The sequence below is a fragment of the Phacochoerus africanus genome, chromosome 15, assembly GCF_016906955.1.
Source record: "Phacochoerus africanus isolate WHEZ1 chromosome 15, ROS_Pafr_v1, whole genome shotgun sequence".
In the NCBI taxonomy this organism is placed as follows: domain Eukaryota; kingdom Metazoa; phylum Chordata; class Mammalia; order Artiodactyla; family Suidae; genus Phacochoerus; species Phacochoerus africanus.
The window spans coordinates 49,578,556-49,600,572 of NC_062558.1; the positions used below are offsets into that span (position 1 = coordinate 49,578,556).

Genomic DNA, 22,017 nt, shown 5'->3' on the forward strand with positions numbered 1-22,017 from the left:
CATGGGTACGGCCACAAAAAACACATGAACAAAAAAACATTTTAGTGTAATGTTAATATCTAGTTTGTATTTCATTGTCTCTGAACTGAGAGATTTATCTAATTTTACTAACTGAATATAAGCGATTCTAAAGTTTTTCAGATTAACGTAAAAGTTCAGTGTATTTTTTTTCGTTTAGTACTGCTGATAGCCTTTTCCCTTATAAGCCTTGATTTGAATGTGGCAAGTGTGACACCTTGTGGTAATTAGGGTAATAGCTAGATATAGATGTTAGATGATAAGGATTCCTGGGAAAAACTTTTCCAAACCATTGCCAAAATAAAAATTACGGTAACATCATGTGGATTTTAATTATAAAATGGCTGAAAATCCTTAATAATTTTTTTTAGCCATGTAGTGCTCCCCAGTTTTTTGAAATAAAAAGTGGCAGTTCACAGAGATCCCACAAGAGTAGCATGGCAGTTAGCACCTGCTGCCTGGACCTGTCGGTTGTTAACGTTTTGCAGTATCCACCTTCTGTACATGTGTGTTTAACTGGACCAGTTGGTAGTGAGCTATGGACCTCATGACACTTAACTCCTGGTATTTCAGCATGCACTTCCCAAACATTCTCCTCTAACTTCATTATTGTTGCCATATCTAGTAAAATCAGTCATTTCTTAGCATCATCTAATACCCCCCCATATGCAGATTTTCCCAGCTGTCCCCACAGTGTCCTTTATATATATTTTTTCTTTTTTCTTTTTTTTTCTCATCTTTTTGCCATTTCTTGGGCTGCTCCCGCGGTGTATGGAGGTTCCAAGGCTAGGGGTCGAATTGGAGCTGTAGCCACCGGCCTACACCAGAGCCACAGCCATGAGGGTCCGAGCCGCGTCTTTGACCTACACTCACGGAAACGCCAGATCCTTAACCCACTGAGCAAGGCCAGGGATCGAACCTGCAACCTCATGGTTCCTTGTCGGATTCGTTAACCACTGTGCCACGACGGGAACTCCTAGTGGTTTTTTTATTATTATTTTTTTTACAGGAAGCAGTATCCAGACAAGTTTCATGCATTATAATCTGTTGTTATAGCTCCATGGTCTGATAGGAGTTAATTTTTTCCTAGAGGATTCTAGCACTTGGGGTCATTGCTAAGGCAGCCCTTGGCATAGGGGCCTTGATGGCAGGGAGAGCTGTTAACTGGGAAACTGAGATTTTCTTCCAAGGAATGAAACCATCACCGTAGTCAGTTTTAGTACTTTTTTTTTTTTTAAATCACCCCCCAAAAGAAATCCTGTACCCATTAGCAATCACTCCTCATTTACCCCCAGATGATTCTGCATTTGGTATTAGGTGACAGAATTTTAAAACAGCTATTAGACGCAGAGGAAAATACACTCATAATGATGAATAGATAGCAAATCTTAGCAGAGAAATAAAAACCCTAAACAGAACTTAGTAGGTTTTTCAGGAATTTAAAAATTAAACAGCTAATATAAAAAGTTACTGAATCATTTAAACAAGAAATTAGAGATGTAGAAAACCCAGTGAACTTGAAGAGAAGTCAGGAGACATTATCCAGTCTGAAGGGCAGAGAGAGAAAAGATGGAGAAAATGAGTAACACAGCAGTGACCTGTGGGACAGCCCCCACGAGGCGTTGCATACCTGGAGTGCAGGCAGCTTCCTAGAGAACATCAGTGCTGTACTGCCTAGACCTGGCTTGCAGTACTTCTCGGCAGTTCTTGGACTTGATGTCTAAGTGGAGAAGGTCTGATGTAAAAACTAAGTACTATTAAGGCTTTCAGTTCAAGATAATGGCCTGAGGTCATACATTCTTCCTTTTCCTCCCAAAGTCCTACTGACATGTCAGGAGAGATAAAAATTATAAGAAGCCTAGAGCAAAGATAGAAAATGGGGGAAGGGTTCTCCTTTCAGCAGATAAACAGTTGTGAGTAATTTCTGGAATACTTTAAGTAGAGCAGATGGAATTGGATATGGAGAAGTCAATCAGTACAGAAACATCTGCTGAAGCTCTGAGTAATGATGTGCCCAGCAAAGTTGTGGGGATGCGGGACCTAGACCTCCACATCAGAGATAGTGGGGCCTGGAAGCAGCAGCAGTTTTAGGCTGCGGTGTAAAGGAATGCTGAGCTGGGTACCATCCACTCTGGGGAGGGTGCCGGCTCTGGTGTGTTTGCCCCCAGGCTGCTCCTGGACTCAGCTCTTTTCTAAGTGAGGCACAACTTTCATACCATGCCTGCAATAACTTCAGGCTGCCTCATTATCTTAAAGACCACACATTGGGAAAAGCGGTTTGGTCCAGCATTGAAATGGACACACACACACACACACACACACACAGCATAGTGGCTGGTTACCATCAAAACTTGAAAAATACCTGAATTTCACCAGTTTTGATCTAGTTAACAGCCAGTGTGCATAGTGCCTCCTTCCCATGGCTACCCTTTCTCCTTTGAAAAGAGTGAAATAGGCACCGGGACTTGCTATACCTGAAATAAAGCAAGTCACGTGGAGGACGAGCCAGGTGGACTACCTCTGTTGTTCAAACTATAAATGGTTTAAATGGTAGCCAGGCATGATGTTGTTCTCTTAAGAAATACCAATTTCAGTGTGTTCTAAATCATAAACTCTCTAACTTTGTGACGTCTCAAAAAAAATTGTGTGTTCTTGAGCTAGAACCTTCTAATGGATTGACTTAGATCCTATTGATAGTTTCATGTGGTCCTTCATCACTTCTGCTTCTAGAGATGTGTCTTCGATTAACCTGAACAGCTGTGTAAAGACCCTCATTGTTTATTTTGGCTGTGACTTAGTAGGCAATTGCTGAGGCAAATCATGGTGTATACAGTTGATGGGGTACTAATATGGCCATCAGAATGGTGCTGCAGGTCTGTATTTCTGGAGAAAATCATCCTGTGTCTACTGCTTAGTGGAAAGTCTTGTGAAGCAGTATGAAGAGGATAATTTACTTTTCTTAGATGAAGTCTGGAATGATATATGCCAAATGCTAATGCTGGGTAATCTTATTTTTGTCATTATTCTGTTCTCCAGACTTTTTATCGTGAGCGTGCATTGCTTTTAGAATCAAGGCGGGGGCGGGGGAGTTATATTCACTTTGGGGGGGGTGAAAAAGTGTAAAATAAAAAAATAAAGACAAGTGAAAGTAGTAAGTGGTTCGTTTGAAAGTCAGGAATTCAGGTTTGGGGGTAAAGCTGTGGCCTGGCAGCTGGATGCACCTGCTGCTTTGATCCCTGCCCCTGAGATACAGAGCTTTAACTGGTAAGTTCCTCCGATTCTTTCTCTTCCTCTAAGGATTGTGTCTGACAGCAGTTGGAGGTGCTTGGCCAGATGCAGGAGCCTGGCTGAGTGCTAAGCTCTCTATCTGGAGGGCAGGAGAGGTTGCCAGGGACCTTTCATGACTTTCACCCCAAGGATTGCAGGTTGAGCCTGGCCATTGTAGCCTGATTTGATGGTTCTGAATTTACTAGTAATGGTAGGTCTTGGTGGTGAGAAGTTATGAACCCCATTGTTAAATGGGCAGGGCAGGGCCCAGAATTGTTCTGAGCAAAGTTAAACCAATAACAGTGAGAAGAGGAATATACTGGATTTCTAGAATAAAAATAACATTGTAAAATTGAGTTATAATTTATAATTAAAAAGTGAGGTGGGAGTTCCCGTCGTGGCGCAATGGTTAACGAATCCGACTAGGAACCATGAGGTTGCGGGTTCGGTCCCTGCCCTTGCTCAGTGGGTTAACGATCTGGCATTGCCGTGAGCTGTGGTGTAGGTTGCAGACGCGGCTTGGATCCTGCGTTGCTGTGGCTCTGGCGTAGGCCGGTGGCTACAGCTCCGATTGGACCCCTAGCCTGGGAATCTCCATATGCCGCGGGAGCGGCCCAAGAAATGGCAAAGAGACCAAAAAAAAAAAAAAAAAAGGGAGGTTAACAGTAGTTCTCTGTCCTTTGAATATAATGTTGCTTCTGAGTTGAAGACAGTAGGTGGCAGTGTCTCTTACACTAGAAGAACTTTGGGAGGGAAGCTCTATTTTGGGGCCCTGGAGTTGATGGCCAAGCCACCCTCATCCTCTTTGACTGATCACTGGGCACAGCAGCGTTTTGCTAAGCATCTTTGTGGTGAGAACTGGAGCACAGATGCCTTTGTTTCCACAGAGGAAAAGCCTGTTGTTGCTTTTAATGCTTTATGTTACAAAGTGAAGATACAGGCATGATTTGTAAAGTTTAAATCAAATTCCCCGGAGATACTTGTAGTGCACTTCATTCGGCCTGAATATTTCCACTGGTTGTCAGCTTCCCTTCTGTTCAAAAGAAGACATGATGACGATAAATACCCAATGCCAAGTGTAGACACTCTTCGTGGACTAGTGAGGAGCTGTGAATGTGGAGGTCAGTAAAGAGAAAGGGTAAGATCAAAAGAAGTAAATGAAATTTTGGATTTTATAGTCAGTCTAAGATGACCAGTGGCTTCTCATGTAACCAGGGACTCAAGACCCCAGATGTTTAGAGTGGCTGTTTAGATTTGCTGTCATTGTCTCATGTAAGTTATCTAAAGGTAGGTAGGTATGTCCTTTGTGATCAAAAGAAAATGAAAATGATTTTCAACAGAGGAGGAGAAATTACACATTTTTCGTTTGCTTACCTGTTTTAATTATAAAATGTTTTTTGGAGTTCCCGTCATGGTGCAGTGGAAACAAATCCAACTAGGAACCATGAGGTTGCGGGTTCAATCCCCTGCCTCACTTAGTGGGTTAAGGATCTGGTGTTGCCGTGAGCTATAGTGTAGGTCGCAGACGCAGTTTGATTCTGCGGTTCAGCCCTAAAAAAAAAAACCATAACAATAAACTAAAATATTTTTACGCCACGGAAACAAATTCGACTAGGAACCATAAGGTTGTGGGTTCTATCCCTGTTCCTGCTCAGTGGCTCAGATCTGGCATTGCTGTGGCTGTGGTGTAGGCCGGCATCAGTAGCTCCGATTGGACCCCTGGTCTGGGAACCTCCATGTGCCACAGGTGCAGCCCTAAAAAGACCAAAAAAAAAAAAAAATTATACAAATACAGTGTAAACGAAAGGTGTAACCCCTAGTGTTTTCTACACCAGAAGTATTTTAGCTTCTGTCCTTATTTCTTGTCTTTGGTAATATCAGCAGCACCTGATTTCATCTACGCATCGGGTGGGTCCTTATTGGTTCCAGAGTCACCCTGCAGATACAGGTCAGGATGAGGGTCACCACTCTCCTGGGTGTCTACTTTGCTCTCCACCAAATTGGATGGCCTGTTTGACCCTTAGTTTCCAGGTTAAATGAGGTTTGAAGCAGCTTGTAGAGGGACAGACTTTTAACATTTAGTCTTCTGCATATGAAAACATCATCTTTTCTGTGTCTAAAAGGGTAGAGATTGTACCTTTTTTCCCTTTCCCTTGTGTCTCCAGCACCTTGCCAAAAAAATGTATGATACAAAGTAGGTACTTATGAGGAATTTGTTGAATTACTGGGTAAAAGTAATTAATTATCTTTTTTTATTTTGTAGCCCTGACTTTGTTGAAAAAGTTTGGGGTGATGAATGGGAGGAAATCGGCTACTAGCTACCAAAAACGGCCAGTTTTTTCACTCATGTTTTATCTCATTTATTTTTTTACCCAACTTTAGAAAACATTGAGAGTTCCCGTTGTGGCACAGTGGTTAATGAATCTGAGTAGTAACCATGAGGTTGTGGGTTCGATCCCTGGCCTTGCTCAGTGGGTTAAGAATCTGGCATTGCTGTGAGCTGTGGTGTAGGTCGCTAGTTTGCAGAAGTGGCTTGGATCCTGTGTTGCTGTGCCCCTGGTGTAGGCCGGCGGCTATAGCTCTGATTAAATCCCTAGCCTGGCAACCTCCATATGCTATGGGAGCGGCCCTAGAAAAGGCAAAAAGACAAAAACAAAAACAACATTGTGTATTTATAATATAACACATATAATTGTTAAAAAATATTCTAGGCTTTATATTATTACCAAAGTGAATCTATGCCATTTAAAAATGTCAGCACAGGAGTTCCTGTTGTGGTGCAGTGGTTAATGAATCTGACTAGGAACCATGAGGCTGCGGGTTCGATCCCGGGCCTTGCTCAGTGGGTTAAGGATCCGGCGTTGCAGTGAGCTGTGGTGTAGATCGAAGACGTGGCTTGGATCTGGCGTTTCTGTGGCTCTGGTGTAGGCTGACGGCTACAGCTCCGATTGGACTTCTAGCCTGGGAACCTCCACATGCTGCAGGAGCGGCCCAAGAAAATGGCCCCCCCCAAAAAAAAGGCAAAAAAAAAATTCAGAACAGGAGTTCCCATTGTGACTCAGTGGTTAACAAACCCCACAAGTATCCATGAAGATGTGGGTTCGATCCCTGGCCTCACTCAGTGGGTTAAGGATCCAGTGTTGCTGTGAGCTGTGGTGTAGGTCACAGATGCGGCTTGGATCTGATGTTGCTGTGGCTGTGGTGTAGGCCAGCAGCTGTGGCTCCCACTCAACCCCTAGCCTGGGAACCTCCATGTGCCATAGGTGCGGCCCTAAAAAAACAAAAAAAGTCAGAATACAAATTTATCAACATTGAATGAAAGGTTCGGCTGTTTCAGCAGAGCAGGTTCCTCAGGGAACTGAGAGGAGGAGGACACAGCAGCCTAAGAAAAGCCATCAGGGTCTCGATTAGGAGGTAAGAGGTGTCAGCCTAAAGGTTTTGGTTCCGTGCATTGTTGCATATGGGTGGTTGCTCTGCCGGGGTTTCCAGTGCTGAGTGAGGGAACAGGGGAATGCCTACTCAGAAACACCAGTGTCCATAGTTCCATGTTCCTGACAATAAACAGTTAAGTTCTGTCAGTGGAATATGAAAACACCTGATCCTAGTTTCTGAGTTTAGTATTGCTTTCTCTCTCTGCTTCCATTGGCTTGCGTATTTAGACACTTAACTCCATTCTGCAGGCCAGCCAGGTGCCAGGTGCTGGGGCTTTGACTTCACCCCATGGCTCCTGGCTTTGGGGTGTTCTCAGTCTCTGGGGAGAGATAGATGTGTAAAGATGTTGGTAGCAACAGCGACCAGGCTGTATAGGGCAGAGTTGGAACATGGAAAGGTCGGGGCTCTGCTGGAGAGGGGGCATGGCTGAAGTTAAGAGTGTCACCTCATGTAAGGGCCTTTTCTGGTGCATAACTAAGAGACAGTGATTGAGGTAACCAGCTGCAATAGAGATACTGGGTGGCAGTCACCAGGATGGTGCCCTCCCAAGGCCTTTCCCCAAGCAGAGATTTTTGAGCAGAACCTCCAGATGGAATGTGACTTAGTTGTACATTTATGGATCCCAGAGGTTAGGCCTTGGCTGTGCCTTCATCTCTGCATCCCCACTCTTTAGTACGGGCCTCTGTGTATTAGTGATGCTTATCAGATGTTCACAGTGCATGAAATTGAAGGAAATTCAAATGATGTAAGATATAATTTGAGGAGTTTGATTTATTTAATTCTTTATCTTGTAAAAAGACTTTCCAGGGAATAAAGTAGCACCTCCCCTGAGTTATGACATAATTAATTAAGTTTGTAAAAATTTTACTGATTCACCACCTTTCTGGAATTTATTCCAGTGTGTAAAGTAAGTTATATTTGTATAAACCCTCTAGATTAAGAACACTTTTGATTAAAAACTCATGTTTTAATTGCAGTCAGTGTTGTTTGGATTGGTTATGAGCCAGCAATGTGTATGTGTGTCTAACAATTGGTTTTACTTAATGCTTTTTTTCAGAATTAAGGCACTAGAAGGAAGTAATCCAGAAGTTGTGATTTAAATTCATATTTTCCTTACAAAGTAATATTGTTTATACTTGGATTGAACATTCCTTTTTCCTTTTTAAGTTGTGTATTAAAAATAGAAGTCTTTAGGCAGGACAACTTCTTGAATGTCATGTTTAAGTGCATCTTCCCTTTATGTTAAACTCTTTTCAAATGCACTTTTAAGAATAAATATTTAAACTTTTATGATCTTTTCAGATACGGTTAAAAAACTCCAGGACCAAAAACATGACATGGAAAGAGAAATCAAGACACTCCACAGGAGACTTCGGGTAGGTTGAATAAATCTTCACAGGTCATCTCATCAGAAAGCATAGTTTTCTGAAAGCTGAGCACCCAGGAGTCACTGACCACACTCTCCCTCATCATGAGCCTCAGATACAGTTATAACACTGATCCCACTGGGCTTAGTGCAGAAAGCCCATCTCTTCAGGCTGGGACTGGTGCTAGTTTCTGGAGAGAAGAATGTACTGGTAATTTATGAGTGGTAATTTTATTTAATTTTATTTTTGTCTTTTCAGGGCCACACCCATGGCATGTGGAGGTTCCCGGGCTTGGGGTCCAATCAGAGCTGTAGCCGCTGGCCTACACCACAGCAACAGCAACTTGGGATCTGAGCCATGTCTGTGACATACACTACAATGCCGGATCCTTAATCCACTGAGCAAGGCCAGCGATTGAACCCACATCCTCATGGATACTAGTTGGGTTCATTAATCACTGAGCCACAACAGGAACTCCCAGTGAGTGGTGATTTTAAAAGATGAATTTAGGAAGCAAGTGTTGTATTTTGGAGAGAAAGTTTATTAGGGCTTGACTAGTGTCCCAGACTAAGCTGCTTTCTTATGAGTTTTCTGGCTTCTGGGGATTTGATCAGCCAATGGCACTGATGTTCGATGTTGGGGAGGGGGGCGAGCTGGTGCCACAGTTTGGGTCCTGCCTCAGCTGCTCAGCCTGCTGTGGCTCCAGAAGGGGCACCTTGGGTGGGGGGCTCTCAGCCATGCCCACATCCCCACGGCTGGGGGGTGGGGCAGCAGACCATGCAACCCTCAGCTCCTCTCTTTGTATGATTTCTGTCTGCCCAGATTTAGTGTTTTTCTTCAGCTTCCTCTTCCTTTTCCTTTACTTTTGATTTTTTTTCTTGTTAGTTTTTGATGTCAGGATATTTATAGTTTCTCACTGCAAAATCTTTCAGTATGGTTCACACACCACTTACCCACCTCGAGCTTTTCAGAAGTAAAGTGCTTCAAATTTTGGGTCATGTGTTTCTTTTTATAAGGCTAACTTTGAAACTTGCATGAGGAAGGGAGGCTTGACATTTTCATCAGTAATAGTTCTCAAACATCCTGGGTATGTGGTCCATTGAGAAGCAGATCAGCTGGAAATGCTTCCACACCAAGAACACATTCACTAGTAATAACTCTGTTATCTGTTAGATATAGGTAATAGCAGGAGTTCTCGTTGTGGCGCAGTGGTTAACGAAACCGACTAGGAACCATGAGGTAGCGGGTTCGATCCCTGGCCTCGCTCAGTGGGTTAAGGATCCTGCATTGCCATGAGCTGTGGTGTAGGTCGCAGATGCAGCTTAGATCCAACATTGCTTTGGCTGTGGTGTAGGCCAGTGGCTACAGCTCCGATTCGACCCCTAGCCTGGGAACCTGCATATGCTGCGGGAAGCAGCCCTAGAAGAGGCAAAAAAAAAAAGAGGTAATAGCAGTTCTCTGGGGTTTAAAAGAAATTAATCATTGTTTGAGACAGTGCATTATAGCAGTCTAATTATGAACACATTTTATTATTTTAGAATAAGTCTTTATTGCTCTCTTTTGGAAATAAAAATTTAGTTTTTTAATACAGGAAGAGTCAGCGGAATGGCGGCAGTTTCAGGCTGATCTCCAGACTGCAGTGGTCATCGCAAATGACATTAAATCTGAAGCCCAAGAGGAGATTGGTGATCTGAAGCGCCGGTTACATGAGGCACAAGAAAAAAATGAGAAACTAACAAAAGAATTGGAGGAAATAAAGTCACGCAAGTATGTTTTGAGAAAGCAGTCGTGTGCTTATTTTTCAATAGGGAGCACTTGAGCTGCGGTTTTATGATGTGTATTGTGGAAAGAATGTGGGGTTGACACGGATGTGACTGAATTTGGGTTTAGTGGGAGTTACCCACTTGCTCTGGCCGCATTTTATGACACCTGCAAAATAGTGCGGTCTCTGTGGTCTTTCAGAGTTGTTGTCAGTGTCCATGGTCAGCAACCCTGGAGGGGCCCCAGTGGTCTGCTATGGCCCTCTCCCTCCTCTGTGCCCCATTCCCGCTCTGTTACTCCTTAGCTTCTGCTCCCGACTGGGGATGTAGCCATGGAGGCAGATAGCCTCGGTCTGAGTGCAGCTCTGCCTTTACTGGCCCTGATATCTTGGTTAGGCCCTTAGTTTTCGTCTCTAAAGTGGAGACAGTATTGTTTGTGTCACAATGTTGTTGAAGGCTGAAGTGAGACTTGCCTAGATGCTTTTTAGGGCTGTACCCATGACATATGGAAGTTCCCAGTTTAGGGGTCAAATTGGAGCTACAACTGCTGGCCTACACCACACCTACGGCTACGTGGGATTCAGAGCCACGCCTTCGACCTACACCACAGCTCACGGCAGCACCAGATCCTTAACCCATTTGGGTGCTCAGGGCCATGGTGAGTGTCCATAAGCTATGTTGTTAGAGAATACTGTAGGGCGTTTTCTCCCCATCGCCTATTTTATGCTTGTAACTCAGAGATCTTTGGAAACCCCCTAAAAAAGCATTTGATGACTTGCTCTGAGTTCCTCATTGAGATTCTGTCTGTGAGGGGAGGGAAAGTAGTGTTTGAGATTTTTATTAAGTAGTAGAATTTGAGGTTATTACTGAGAATCTGATTACTCTTGGGAGTTCCTGTTGTGGCTCAGTGGTAATGAACCCGACTAGGATCCATGACGATGCAGGTTCAATCCCTAGCCTCACTCAGTGGGTTAGGGATCTGGCATTGCCTTGAGCCGTGGTGTAGGTCGCAGATGTGGCTAGGATCTGGCGTGGCTGTGGCTGTGGTGTAGGCCAGCAGCTGTAGCTCCAATTAGACCCCTAACCTGGGAACTTGTATATGCCGCAGGTGCAGCCCTGAAAAGCAAAAAGCAAAAAAAAAAAAAAAAAAAAAGAATCCGACTATTCTTTACTTTAAGCCATTCTGCCATTCTTCAGTAGATCTAGGAAAAAGATTCAGAAAAATATGAAACAAGCCAACTTTGAAAAGCTGTCTTATATTAATGTTGCCTAGCTCTGGTGAGTGGAAGGTGTTGGAGAACCATTTCCCTTTGGCTTCCTTAATAAGCAGAACATGGAATGAGGTGGAAGATTTTTATTTCTCCACTAGTACAAAACTCATGTTACATTACCTTTCTGCCTTCATAGTTGTAAATGAATATTGTATTGGAGGTGCTCCTTTCTAAAGGTGACCTGAAGGCTGAAATTCTACTCTTCAGGAATCATTCCACTGGGTCCTGGAAGCCTGTCAGTCTTTGAGACACATATTTATAGGAAGTAGAGTCCTGCAGAACAGCGGTTTTCAGAGTGGGTGGGGTCTGTAGACCCCAGGGTCCCTGGGGCCCTTTTAGGGGCTCTTCTAAGTCATACTGTTTTCATAATAATACTGACATATTGTTTGCCCTCTTCACTGTGTTGACTTTTGTACAGACATTGAAAAGTGAACATATACTTGATAGATCATGGCCCTGGCACCAAATTGGACAGGGCCATTGTGCTAATCCCTACCAGCCATGTGCATTTTCAGAGTATAGGTTTCCTTACAGATGTCCTCCGTGAAGCAGTAAATTATGAACATCACTCTGTCTTGATCCTTTGTTGTTGTTTCGTTTTATTTTTGGCTGTGCCCACAGCATGCAGAAGTTCCAGGGCCAGGGATCGAATCCACACCACACCTGCTACCAGAGCCATAGCGGTGACAATGCCACATCCTTTAACCCACTGAGCCACCAGGGAAGTCCTGTCTTGTTCCTTGAGTGTATTCTTTTTAGGATGCTGTGCGATGATGGAAAGTGAGGTGCTGCTGTGTCTGCCATGTGAATGAGCTTGAGGTTGTCTGGAGGACAGCATTGCAGCCACTGTGGCTTGTGCTGTTTTCTTTTTTTATGGACTGGAAATTTTTTACTTGAGAGTGATTGATACAGCTATCAGTATTCAGACTTTGGTATTTGGTGGCTATTTCTTGAAAATGATTAAGCAATCCTGTCACTTCAAGGAAAACAACTTACAGTGTTTGGTACTAATAATAAAATGTGGGCTTTTAAGTGAATGATAGGATTTTGGAAAACTTGTATCTGCCATTGTGAGCTCAGCAGTTTCCCACGAAGGGTGTGCTGATGAGATCACTAGTGCCATTAACAAGACACTTTAAAAAATAAAGTACTTTGGGAGTTCCCGTCATGGTGCAGCGGAAATGAATCTGACTAGGAACCATGAGTTTGCAGGTTCAATCCCTGGCCTTACTCAGTGGGTTGAGGATCCAGCATTGCCACGAGCTGTGGTGTAGGTTGCAGACATGGCTCGGATCTGGCATTGCTGTGGCTGTGGCATAGGCTGGCGGCTACAGCTCCAATTGGTCCCCTAACCTGGGAACCTCCATATGCCATAGGTGCAGCCCTGAAAAGACAAAAGACTAAAAAAATAAAATAAATAAATAAAAGACTTTAATGGCAGGGCAGGCATCAACATTTGGAAAATCCGAGGAACTCAGTGAACCATTATTTTCCGTGTGACCCATGTGTGATGTTACCCAGTGCTGTGTGGGTGAAGGATCCATAGCCATTAAAAGTACGAGATGACCAGAAAAGCTCGGTTTCAGGTTCCACATTTTAATTAACTTTCAAGTAATTACCGTCTGTTATGTTTTAGTGTAGTATCAAGGAACAATAGCACAGTTATCTAAAAAGCCACAACTACAGATTTTATTATCATTAAAATATTCTTCCCTTCCATATCTGAGGCCTGCTTTTTTTTTTTTTTTTTCATATTGCAAAAGATTGAAGACAGAAGAAATGAGGATCTCACAGTCTTCTCTTAAGCCAGACATGAAAGAGCTAGGCAAAAATGTTAAACACACTACTGTTCTTCTTCATATTTTTTTTATTTTGGAAAACCTACTTGTTCTTCATAAAAATGTTAATTATGTTAATAAGCCCTGACTTTTTTATTTTTAGATGAGTTAAGTATTTTCTTTTTTTTTTTTCTTTCTTTATTTTTGCTTTTTAGGGCTGCACCCGTGGCATATGGAAGTTCTCAGGCTAGGAGTCGAATTGGAGCTGTAGCTGTGGGCCTATACCACAGCCACAGCAATATGGGCTCTGAGCCATATCTCTGACCTACACCACAGCTCATGGCAACTCTGGATCCTTAACCCACTGAACAATGCCTAGGGATGAACCTGTGTCTTTATGTTCATCAGTTGGGTTCATGACCACTGAGCCAACGACAGGAACTCCGAGTTAAATATTTTAAATCATTTTTATATTCTTTTTCTTTTGGTTTCACTTATGGCATGTGGAAGTTCCTGGCCCAGGGATCAAACTCATGCCACAGCAACAACCCAAGCCAGTGCAGTAACAGTGTTGGCTCCCTAACTCACTGCGCCTCAAGGTAACTCCCTTTAAATATCTTTTAGGAATTCCTGCTGTGGTACAACAGGATTGGCAGCATCTTGGGAGTGCTGGGATGTAGGTTTAATCCCCGACCAGGTATAGTGGGTTAAGGATCCAGTGTTGCTTTAGCTTAGGTGGCAACTGTGGCTCGGATCTGATCCCTGGCCTGGGAACTCCGCATGCCATGGGGAGGCCAAAAAAAAGAAAAAATTTCTTAGTTTTTCAATCTGATGAATGTCAGTCACTAGAACCCACATAAACAGATGTTCTTTGGGGTCCTCAGTAATTTTTAAGAGTGGAAAGGGGCTCTAAGACCCAAAAGTTGGATAATTGCTGTTGTAGATTTTTTTTTTGTCTTTTGTCTTTTGTTGTTGTTGTTGTTGTTGTTGCTATTTCTTGGGCCGCTCCCACGGCATATGGAGGTTCCCAGGCTAGGGGTCTAATCGGAGCTGTAGCCACCGGCCTACGCCACAGCCATAGCAACGCGGGATCCAAGCCGCGTCTGCAACCTACACCACAGCTCACGGCAACGCCGGATCGTTAACCCACTGAGCAAGGGCAGGGACCGAACCCGCAACCTCATGGTTCCTAGTCGGATTCGTTAACCACTGCACCACGACGGGAACTCCTAGATTCTTTTTTAAAACATCTGAGCTTGAGACCTTCTGGCAAAAAATTCAGAAGAGCCAAATGGCTACCAAAGACAAATTTTCCTTAAAAACTGACTTAATTTTCATCTGCTATAAACTTACTTGTATGTATTGTATGACACATGCAGACTGTGCAGTTGGTCTCTTTCCAGATGAGAACTTCAGGGTTTATCAGCTCAGTGAACTGGAGCTGTCCTGAAATGGAGTGGATCTATCACTCCAAGCATCTAGGAGATTCATGTTACTAATTGGGGCTATGCTGTTTTTTCCCTCCTCTTTGTAGAAATTCTACTTGGAGACTACACTATTTTTTTTTCTTCAAATTTTTATAGTATGGGCTTTGATTTCGTTTCTTTGTAGTTCCATGTGTAGGTGTGGCATGTTGGATAGAACCAGCATCGATTGTCTGTATGATCTGGTGAATTCCCAGTCTCACTCTGCTGAGAAGGCCAAGCATTCTCGGCAGCACAGAACCTCAGGATCTCCAGTTCTTTTTTTTTTTTTTTTGCCTTTTCTAGGGCCGCTCCCGCAGCACATGGAGGTTCCCAGGCTAGGGGTCTAATCGGAGCTGTAGCCACCGGCCTATGCCAGAGCCACAGCAACGTGGGATCAGAGCCGCGTCTGCAACCTACACCACAGCTCAAAGCAACACCGGATCCTTAACCCACTGAGCAAGGCCAGGGATCGAACCCGTCACCTCATGGTTCCTAGTCGTATTTGTTAACCACTGTGCCATGATGGGAACTCCAGGATCTCCAGTTCTGAGTCACATCCATCTCCTGTTTTATTGCTCGTTGATTGCTGATGTCTTCACCTTGCACTTACTCAGATGAAATGAAAACTGATGGTTTCTTAACCTAGTTAGGATAACCTGATATAAAAAAATCATTTCCTGGAATTTACCAAGGAAATAAGAATATTAGACCTGATAATTTACTCAGCTCAACTGATGCAATTAGGAAAAAAAAAACACATACTTTGTTTGTTTTCTTTAGGGCTGCACCAGAGGCATATGGAAGTTCCCAGGCTAGGGGTTGAATTGGAGGTGCAGCTGCCAGCCACAGCCACAGCCACAGCCACAGCAACAAGGGATCTAAGCCTTGACCTACACCGTGGCTCACGGCAACGGCAGATCCTTAACCCACTGAGCATGGCCAGGGATCGAATGCAAGTCCTCATGGATATTAGTCAGGTTTGCTACCACTGATCCACAGTATGAATTCCAAAAAACTGATACTTTTTAATGCTTTTTAGTTGGGAAGAGGAAATATGTATTTTCTAGTGTATGTATAAAAATGCCCTGATTTCAATATTGTTTTCAGGCAGGAGGAGGAGCGAGGCCGGGTATATAACTACATGAATGCTGTTGAGAGAGATTTGGCAGCCTTAAGGCAGGGGATGGGGCTGAGCAGAAGGTCTTCGACGTCCTCTGAGCCGACCCCTACGGTGAAGACCCTCATCAAGTCCTTCGACAGTGCATCTCAAGGTGACTCATGACCCCGTCATGCCCGGGCGGGTAGGCGGGTGTGTTCACACAGCATGTGTTTTCTGGTCTAGCTGGTGTTCCTCACCATCTTGCTCTGAGTTTCATCAAGTGTCCTACGGTGTTAGTAAGTTAGTCTTCCTGCTTGGGGAATTTTAACAGAGACTTGGGGTCCTTTCAGCCTCAGAGATCTAAGTGTCAGGCTTGTGCCTTATCCCACACAGGAGAGTCTTCATGGCCTGCAGATCTTCTCTGTGCCTAAGAACTTCAAGATGTGGGCCTTCAGCGCTGTCCCTCCCTCTGAACTCCTCAGTCCTGAATGTTCAGATGCCAGCTGGACTCTGACACCAGCCCTCTCCTGGACATCTTCTTATGTCTAAAGCCAAGTCTTGTCCCTTAGCTTTCAACTTTCCCCTCTGTTAGTGGCAGCACCATTCTACCCAGTAACTGAGCCAGAAATCTAGGCGTCTTCTTTCTTCCTTAAATCCTCCTTCCTCACGTCCACATCCAGTCCGTTAGCAGCCACTTGATCCAGCCTCCAGCATGCACATCTCTGCTCCTCGCCATCTCTGGTGGCACAATCGACTACAAGTTCAAGCCATCCTTAACTGCTGTTTCAGTAACCTCCTGTTTGGTCTTCCCATGTCTTTTCATCTTAGAAAGACCTTTTCCCACTTAAAATCTTTCAGTTTTATCTTCATTAGAATGAAATTCAGATCCCAGAGGCCTGCAATGTCTGCCCCCGCCTTCCTCTTGTTTGGGTTGGACCACTGTGCCTCCACCCTTGTACCCAGGTGCACAAACCAGGCCCTGCAGCACACTTACTCCTGCCTAGAGGCTCCTCCCAGCTTCAGGTGGCCACTCCTTTTCTTCTCTCAAGCCTCATCAGCTCTGGGAGAGGGAAAGGGATGTAGTTCTTCAAAACAACTAAGTGTAATGTGTCCTGAAGTTTACATTTTCATCTAGAAATTCTTTAAACTTCATCGTAGGCTTTATTCTAATTCACTCCAATAAAAGTAGAGTTGTTGGAAACTATTCTGTGATTATACAAAAATCTGTTTACTTTGACTTAGAATTAGAGTGAAAGTCACCCATATAGTCACACATCTGTTGGCATAGACATTTTGGAAGGTAGTTACACAGAGTCTTCCAACTTAAAATGCAATATTCACAGATTTGAAGTTCTTATACATGATACTGGTACAAATGTAGAAAGATAAATGAGAAAACAGGAGACCTGCACATTCCTTAAATGCCTGTTAAAAGAGTTAAGTCAGAGTTCAGTGGTTAATGAACCTGACTAGGATCCATGAGGATTTGGGTTCAATCCCTGGCCTTCCTCAGTGGGTTAAGGGTTGGCGTGAGCTGTGGTGTAGGTCATGGACTTGGCTCAGATCCCACGTTGTTATGGCTGTGGTATAGGCCCACATCTGTAGCTCCAATTGGACCCCTAGCCTGGGAGCTTCCATATGCTGCAGGTGCAGCCCTGAAAAGCAAAAAAAAGGGCGGGGGTTAAGTCATTTACAACCAAAATACTATGCATCTTTTAATAAGGATGAGGTAGATTTTGACATGCTGGTGTTAAATATGTCTGCAGTAATGTATAGCAAGTTGCAGACAAATGTCAGTGTGTGATCTTACTATGATTTTTAAAGTTTGTAGATGTTTGCATTGAAGGTGTGAGAAAGATGCACTCAGAACCATTGTTAGTGGCTGCTTCTGGGTAGGTAATATGATGGGGTGAGGTGAAAGGACTTCTAAAATAAAATGATAATGGACTATCTCATTAAGTTAAAATTATGCAGTTATTCAAAATATTAATAAAGTCACCTTAAATCAAAAAGATAATCTGCTTCTAGGTGTTCCTGTTGTGGCTCAGGGAGCTAAGGACCCCAGTGTTCCCTCTGTGAGGATACAGGTTTGATCCCCAGCATTGCTCAGTGGGTTAAGGATTCCGAGTTGCAGTGACTATGGCGTAGACTGCAGCTGCTGCTCCTGTTCAACCCCTGGCCTGGAAACTTCCATATGCTGCAGGTGTGGCTATTTAAAAAAAAAAAAGATAATCTGCTTCTATATTGATCTTTTTTTTTTTTTTTTTTTGCTTTTTAGGGCCCCACCCGCAGCATATGGAGGTTCCCAGGCTGGGGTCTAATCGGAGCTGCAGCTACTAGCCACAGCCACAGCAATGCAGGATTGGAACCGCATTTGTGACCTACACCACAGCTCACAGCATCATTGGATCCTTAACCCACTGAGCAAGGCCAGGAATCGAACCTGCAACCTCATGGTTCCTAGTCAGATTCGTTTCTGCTGCGCCATGATGAGAACTCCTATATTGATCTTTTTAAAAAGTGATATTTTATAATACATCTAAATGACCCAGCAATTCCTTTCCTAATTATATATGCAAAAGAAGTGACCACAAGTATTTAGGCAAATACTGGTACATCCATGGTCGTAGCAGCACTGTTTATAATAGCCAAAATGTGGAAAAACCCAAATGTCCATCCACATTTGGATAAACAGCATGTGGTCTATCCACACAATGGAACATTACTCTGCTATAAGAGGGAATGAAGTGCTTATATATGCTGCTATGTGGGTAAACCTTGAAAATATGGTAAATGAAAAAAACCAGACATTAACCGCCTCATTGTAAGATTCCGTTTGTATGAAATATGCAGAATAAGTAAATCCTTAGAGAAAGAAAGCAGTTGCTGTTTACCAGGGGCCAGGGAAGGTAGGTGGGGATGACTGCTTAATAGGTACTGGGTTTCCATTTTGGGGGTGGATATGGAAATGTTCTAGAACTAGATAGTGGTAGTGATAGTTGCAGAGTATTATGAATGTACCAAATGCACACTTAAAAAAGTGTTTTATGTCAGTCCCAAAATGCATCTAAAAATAACAGTTCTAAATATAAGTACATGGCTGCATAAAAACACCTGCAATGATTGACTTCATTTTGTTGCATTGCTTGATGTGCCTCATTTCCTTTGTATGTCCCATTTTGATTTTAATTTTGCTTCCAATGAATGACCATTTTTGTGCCACCTTTACCAGAATCTGTGCTAAGCACAGGCCCATAGAAGTGAATAAGTAATGGATCCTGCTTTTGAACAGCCTAGAGAGGGAGACTGATAGGATAAGTACACATCCGTGCATTAAATGAAGTACACGTGAAAATCCATGTGAGGTAATCGAGCTCCGTGGGAGGAGGTGAGGAAAGATGAGCGGAGCCCAGATTTCCTTCGTTCACTACACAGTGACCTGGTGCAGTCACCGAAAGACTCCTCCCGAGGTTTTTGTACCTGGATTTCCTTGGTTTATGGAGCACTTTAACTGCATAAGTTAATTGAATAGTGAAAGGTTGGAAATAAACACACCTGGTCTGGGGAACAAACTTTTCACCCAGTGGCAGGAGTGGTGCTAGGCTGGACATGGCTGTGAGTGTTGGGGAGGTGAGGCCTTGTGCCTCTCCCAGGGGAGCCCAGAGCATGTGTTAACCAGGTGAACCCTTAAGGGAGAGCAATTGCAAAGGCATCCACTGCGCCCCCTACAGGTGTTATTTACTCGTGTGTTTGTTGTTTTTCTAGTACCCAGCCCTGCTGCAGCTGCAATTCCTCGAACGCCCCTGAGTCCGAGTCCTATGAAGACACCTCCTGCGGCAGCTGTGTCCCCTATGCAGGTCAGTGCCTGTGACCTCTCAAGGCCAGTCCTCTCCAGTCACCTACACTGTGTTACGAGGTGGGCAGATGGCTGCCTCTTGAGGGATATAGTTGGGATTGTTTTCCTAAGATGCTGTGAATATCCTTAATTAAGATGAGCTATGTTAATGCCAGTTGTGTTACTCTTCCGAAAATCTGTAATAACAGCGATAGCTAACAACTTCTCAACACTTACTGTGTGTTTTGCACTGTTCCAAATGCTTTATAGTTAACTTATTTAATCCTCATGACAACTCTACTGGCTATTAGGTATTATGTGTACCCTAGTTTTTGTGTGTGGAAACCAAGGCCCAGAAGAGTTAAGTAACCTGCTGAGGGTCATATAATTAAGAAACAGTAGTTGGGATTTGAGCTTGAGCATTGTGGCTTCAGAGACTGTACATTTAACCCCTATACTGAGACACCTCCTTAAGTAGAATATACAGTTGACTCCTGAACAGCATGGGGTTAGGGGCACCAATCCTCTGCACAGATGAAAATCCACATAAGTGGACCTGTACAGGTCAAACCTATGGTGTTCAAGGGTCAGCTCTGTAGTTGGCATGTCTAGCCCCTGCTGCACAGGAAACCGCTCAAAACTTAGTGACTCACAACTGCACTTTACTGTCATCCACATTCCTCTGGGTTGATTGTACAGTCCTTTGCTGGTGTGGCCTGGGCCAACTCTGCAGCTGCGTTCTGTGGACGGATGGGCTGGGGCCTGGGCTCAGCAGGGGTGGCTCGACTGTCCTCTCCACATGGTCTTCCTCTCAGGCTCTGTCACGGCCTGCCTGTCCCAAGCTCTGAGAGCATGAAAGTAGGAGTTATCAAAGCCACCTAAGACCTGGCTTAGGACCTGGACTGTGTCATCATATCCCCTTTTCTTGGCCTAAGCAAGTCCTACGCCAGCCTGGATTCTGAATGGGAGGGGGCTGCCCAGGCCTGAATTCAGAGCAGCAAGATTTGTGGTGGGCCGTTTTGCAGTAGGCTGGCACAAGGGCGTTGCTGACTGGTTATAAACGAGTGTCATGGGTGCCCCTTCTGCCGCTGTGAGAGTGCCGACCAGAAGCAACACAGGAGGCGGTGACTCTGTTGCGTGCAGGAGGCTTCTTGCTGTGCCCTTGCTCCAAGCAACTTTGGGAGGAGTGGCCGAGGTGGAATTTTTCCATGTAAGTGAGTGGCCTAAAACTCAGTACCCTTGATCTAGGATAGCGTTGGCTACACCTCTTCCCTACAAGATAGGGTTTGGGAACATTTTCTCTGAGTGGAGACTTCAGTGTGGTGTTAACTACTCTCTGTGCATTTTGTGAGTGAACTTTTTAACTTTTCCCTTTGTGAGTTTAGGGTAGAAATGCCCTCCCTCTGCATTTGTAATGTTACAAGTTGTGGCTTTGCATTCACATTTATGCAAAAGATATACTCTTAATTTAAAAGGAAGGCAAAGGAAATTCCATATTCCATCTGTAATGAGCCTTTTATGTGCTGTATTAACCAAACTTTCCAAAGACGTGAAGACATAAATAAAAGCAAATAAAGGTGCAAAATATAATAGACTTCAGATAAGGTGAAGTTTCTCTAGGGTTTGTCAGTTGAAATTTATTTTATTTTATTTTTTATTTTTTGTCTTTTCTAGGGCCACACTCACGGCATATGGAGGTTCCCAGGCTAGGGGTCTAATCGGAGCTGCAGCCGACGGCCTACACCAGAGCCACAGCAATGCGGGATCCAAGCCGTGTCTGCGACCTATACCACAGCTCACAGCAATGCTGGATCCTTAACCCGCTGAGCGAGGTCAGGTATTGAACCCGCAACCTCATGGCTCCTAGTCGGATTCGTTAACCACTGAGCCACGACGGGAACTCCTATCAGTTGAAATTTAATGTTCGTAGTATCACTTTGTGAAAAATCTTATCTCTGTCTAACTTGGGGGAAAAAAAGTAATTACAAGCCACATTCGGTAGCTTTTTAGTACTTGATTAGTTAGTATAGTGCCTCTCAAGCCTAACTGAGCACAAAAATCATGTGGAGTTTTAAACATAGATTCCCAGGCTTCATCCCAGTGAACAGGAGTCCCTGGGGAATGGGTCCAAGATTAGGATTGTTAGTTTCTCAAAGCTCCCTGAGTGGGAATTCCACTTCTGTCTGTTTGGGAGTCTTGGGCTGGATTTTTCTGCCACTACAGGCAACTGAAAAGTTGGACAAAATACAGGAAGCAGTTGTTTGACAGGTGGTACAAGACTGTGACCTATGAAGGGAGGTCAGGGATGAGCTGAATCTTCCATGGCCCCCCTTCTCTGCTAGGGCAGGAAGGATGGATCCGGATGAAGCAGGGAAGGGGACCATCTGGGTCCCAGGAGACAGGTGTCAGTGTTCAGGGAGGACGAGGCCTGGACTTCAGGGACAGGGTACCTGGAGGAGGGAGCTGCATAAAAAAGGCATCCTGCTATCTTTGCTGAGTTCCAGTCTGCATGTGTGTTGACAGCGGGTGACTCCCTGAGGCTGGGCAGGAAAGACAAGTTATCAAGGATCATGTGAATTCCCTCTGGCCACTGAGGAGAAGAGAACCCCAAGGGCCACTCTGTGAGTGGAACTGAAGAGCCCTGGAGTGAACACTGTTCTAGACCTGCCGTAAATGACCTTCAACACAAGCCTCAAAAGGACCGAGGAGATCCACCAGTAACTG

General features: G+C 44.1%; 1 protein-coding gene across 4 annotated transcripts in view; it reads left to right on the forward strand.

Moving 5' to 3' along the window:
- SPECC1L (sperm antigen with calponin homology and coiled-coil domains 1 like) overlaps positions 1-22,017 on the forward strand; it is a 132,167-nt gene that overhangs the window by 51,603 nt on the left and 58,547 nt on the right. For all 4 annotated transcript variants that reach the window (XM_047762462.1, XM_047762461.1, XM_047762460.1 and 1 more), the window contains 4 exons: positions 8,020-8,093; positions 9,676-9,851; positions 15,467-15,630; positions 19,224-19,315. In XM_047762462.1, the coding sequence (XP_047618418.1) occupies positions 8,020-8,093; positions 9,676-9,851; positions 15,467-15,630; positions 19,224-19,315 (506 nt within the window). The remainder of the gene's footprint in view (positions 1-8,019; positions 8,094-9,675; positions 9,852-15,466; positions 15,631-19,223; positions 19,316-22,017) is intronic.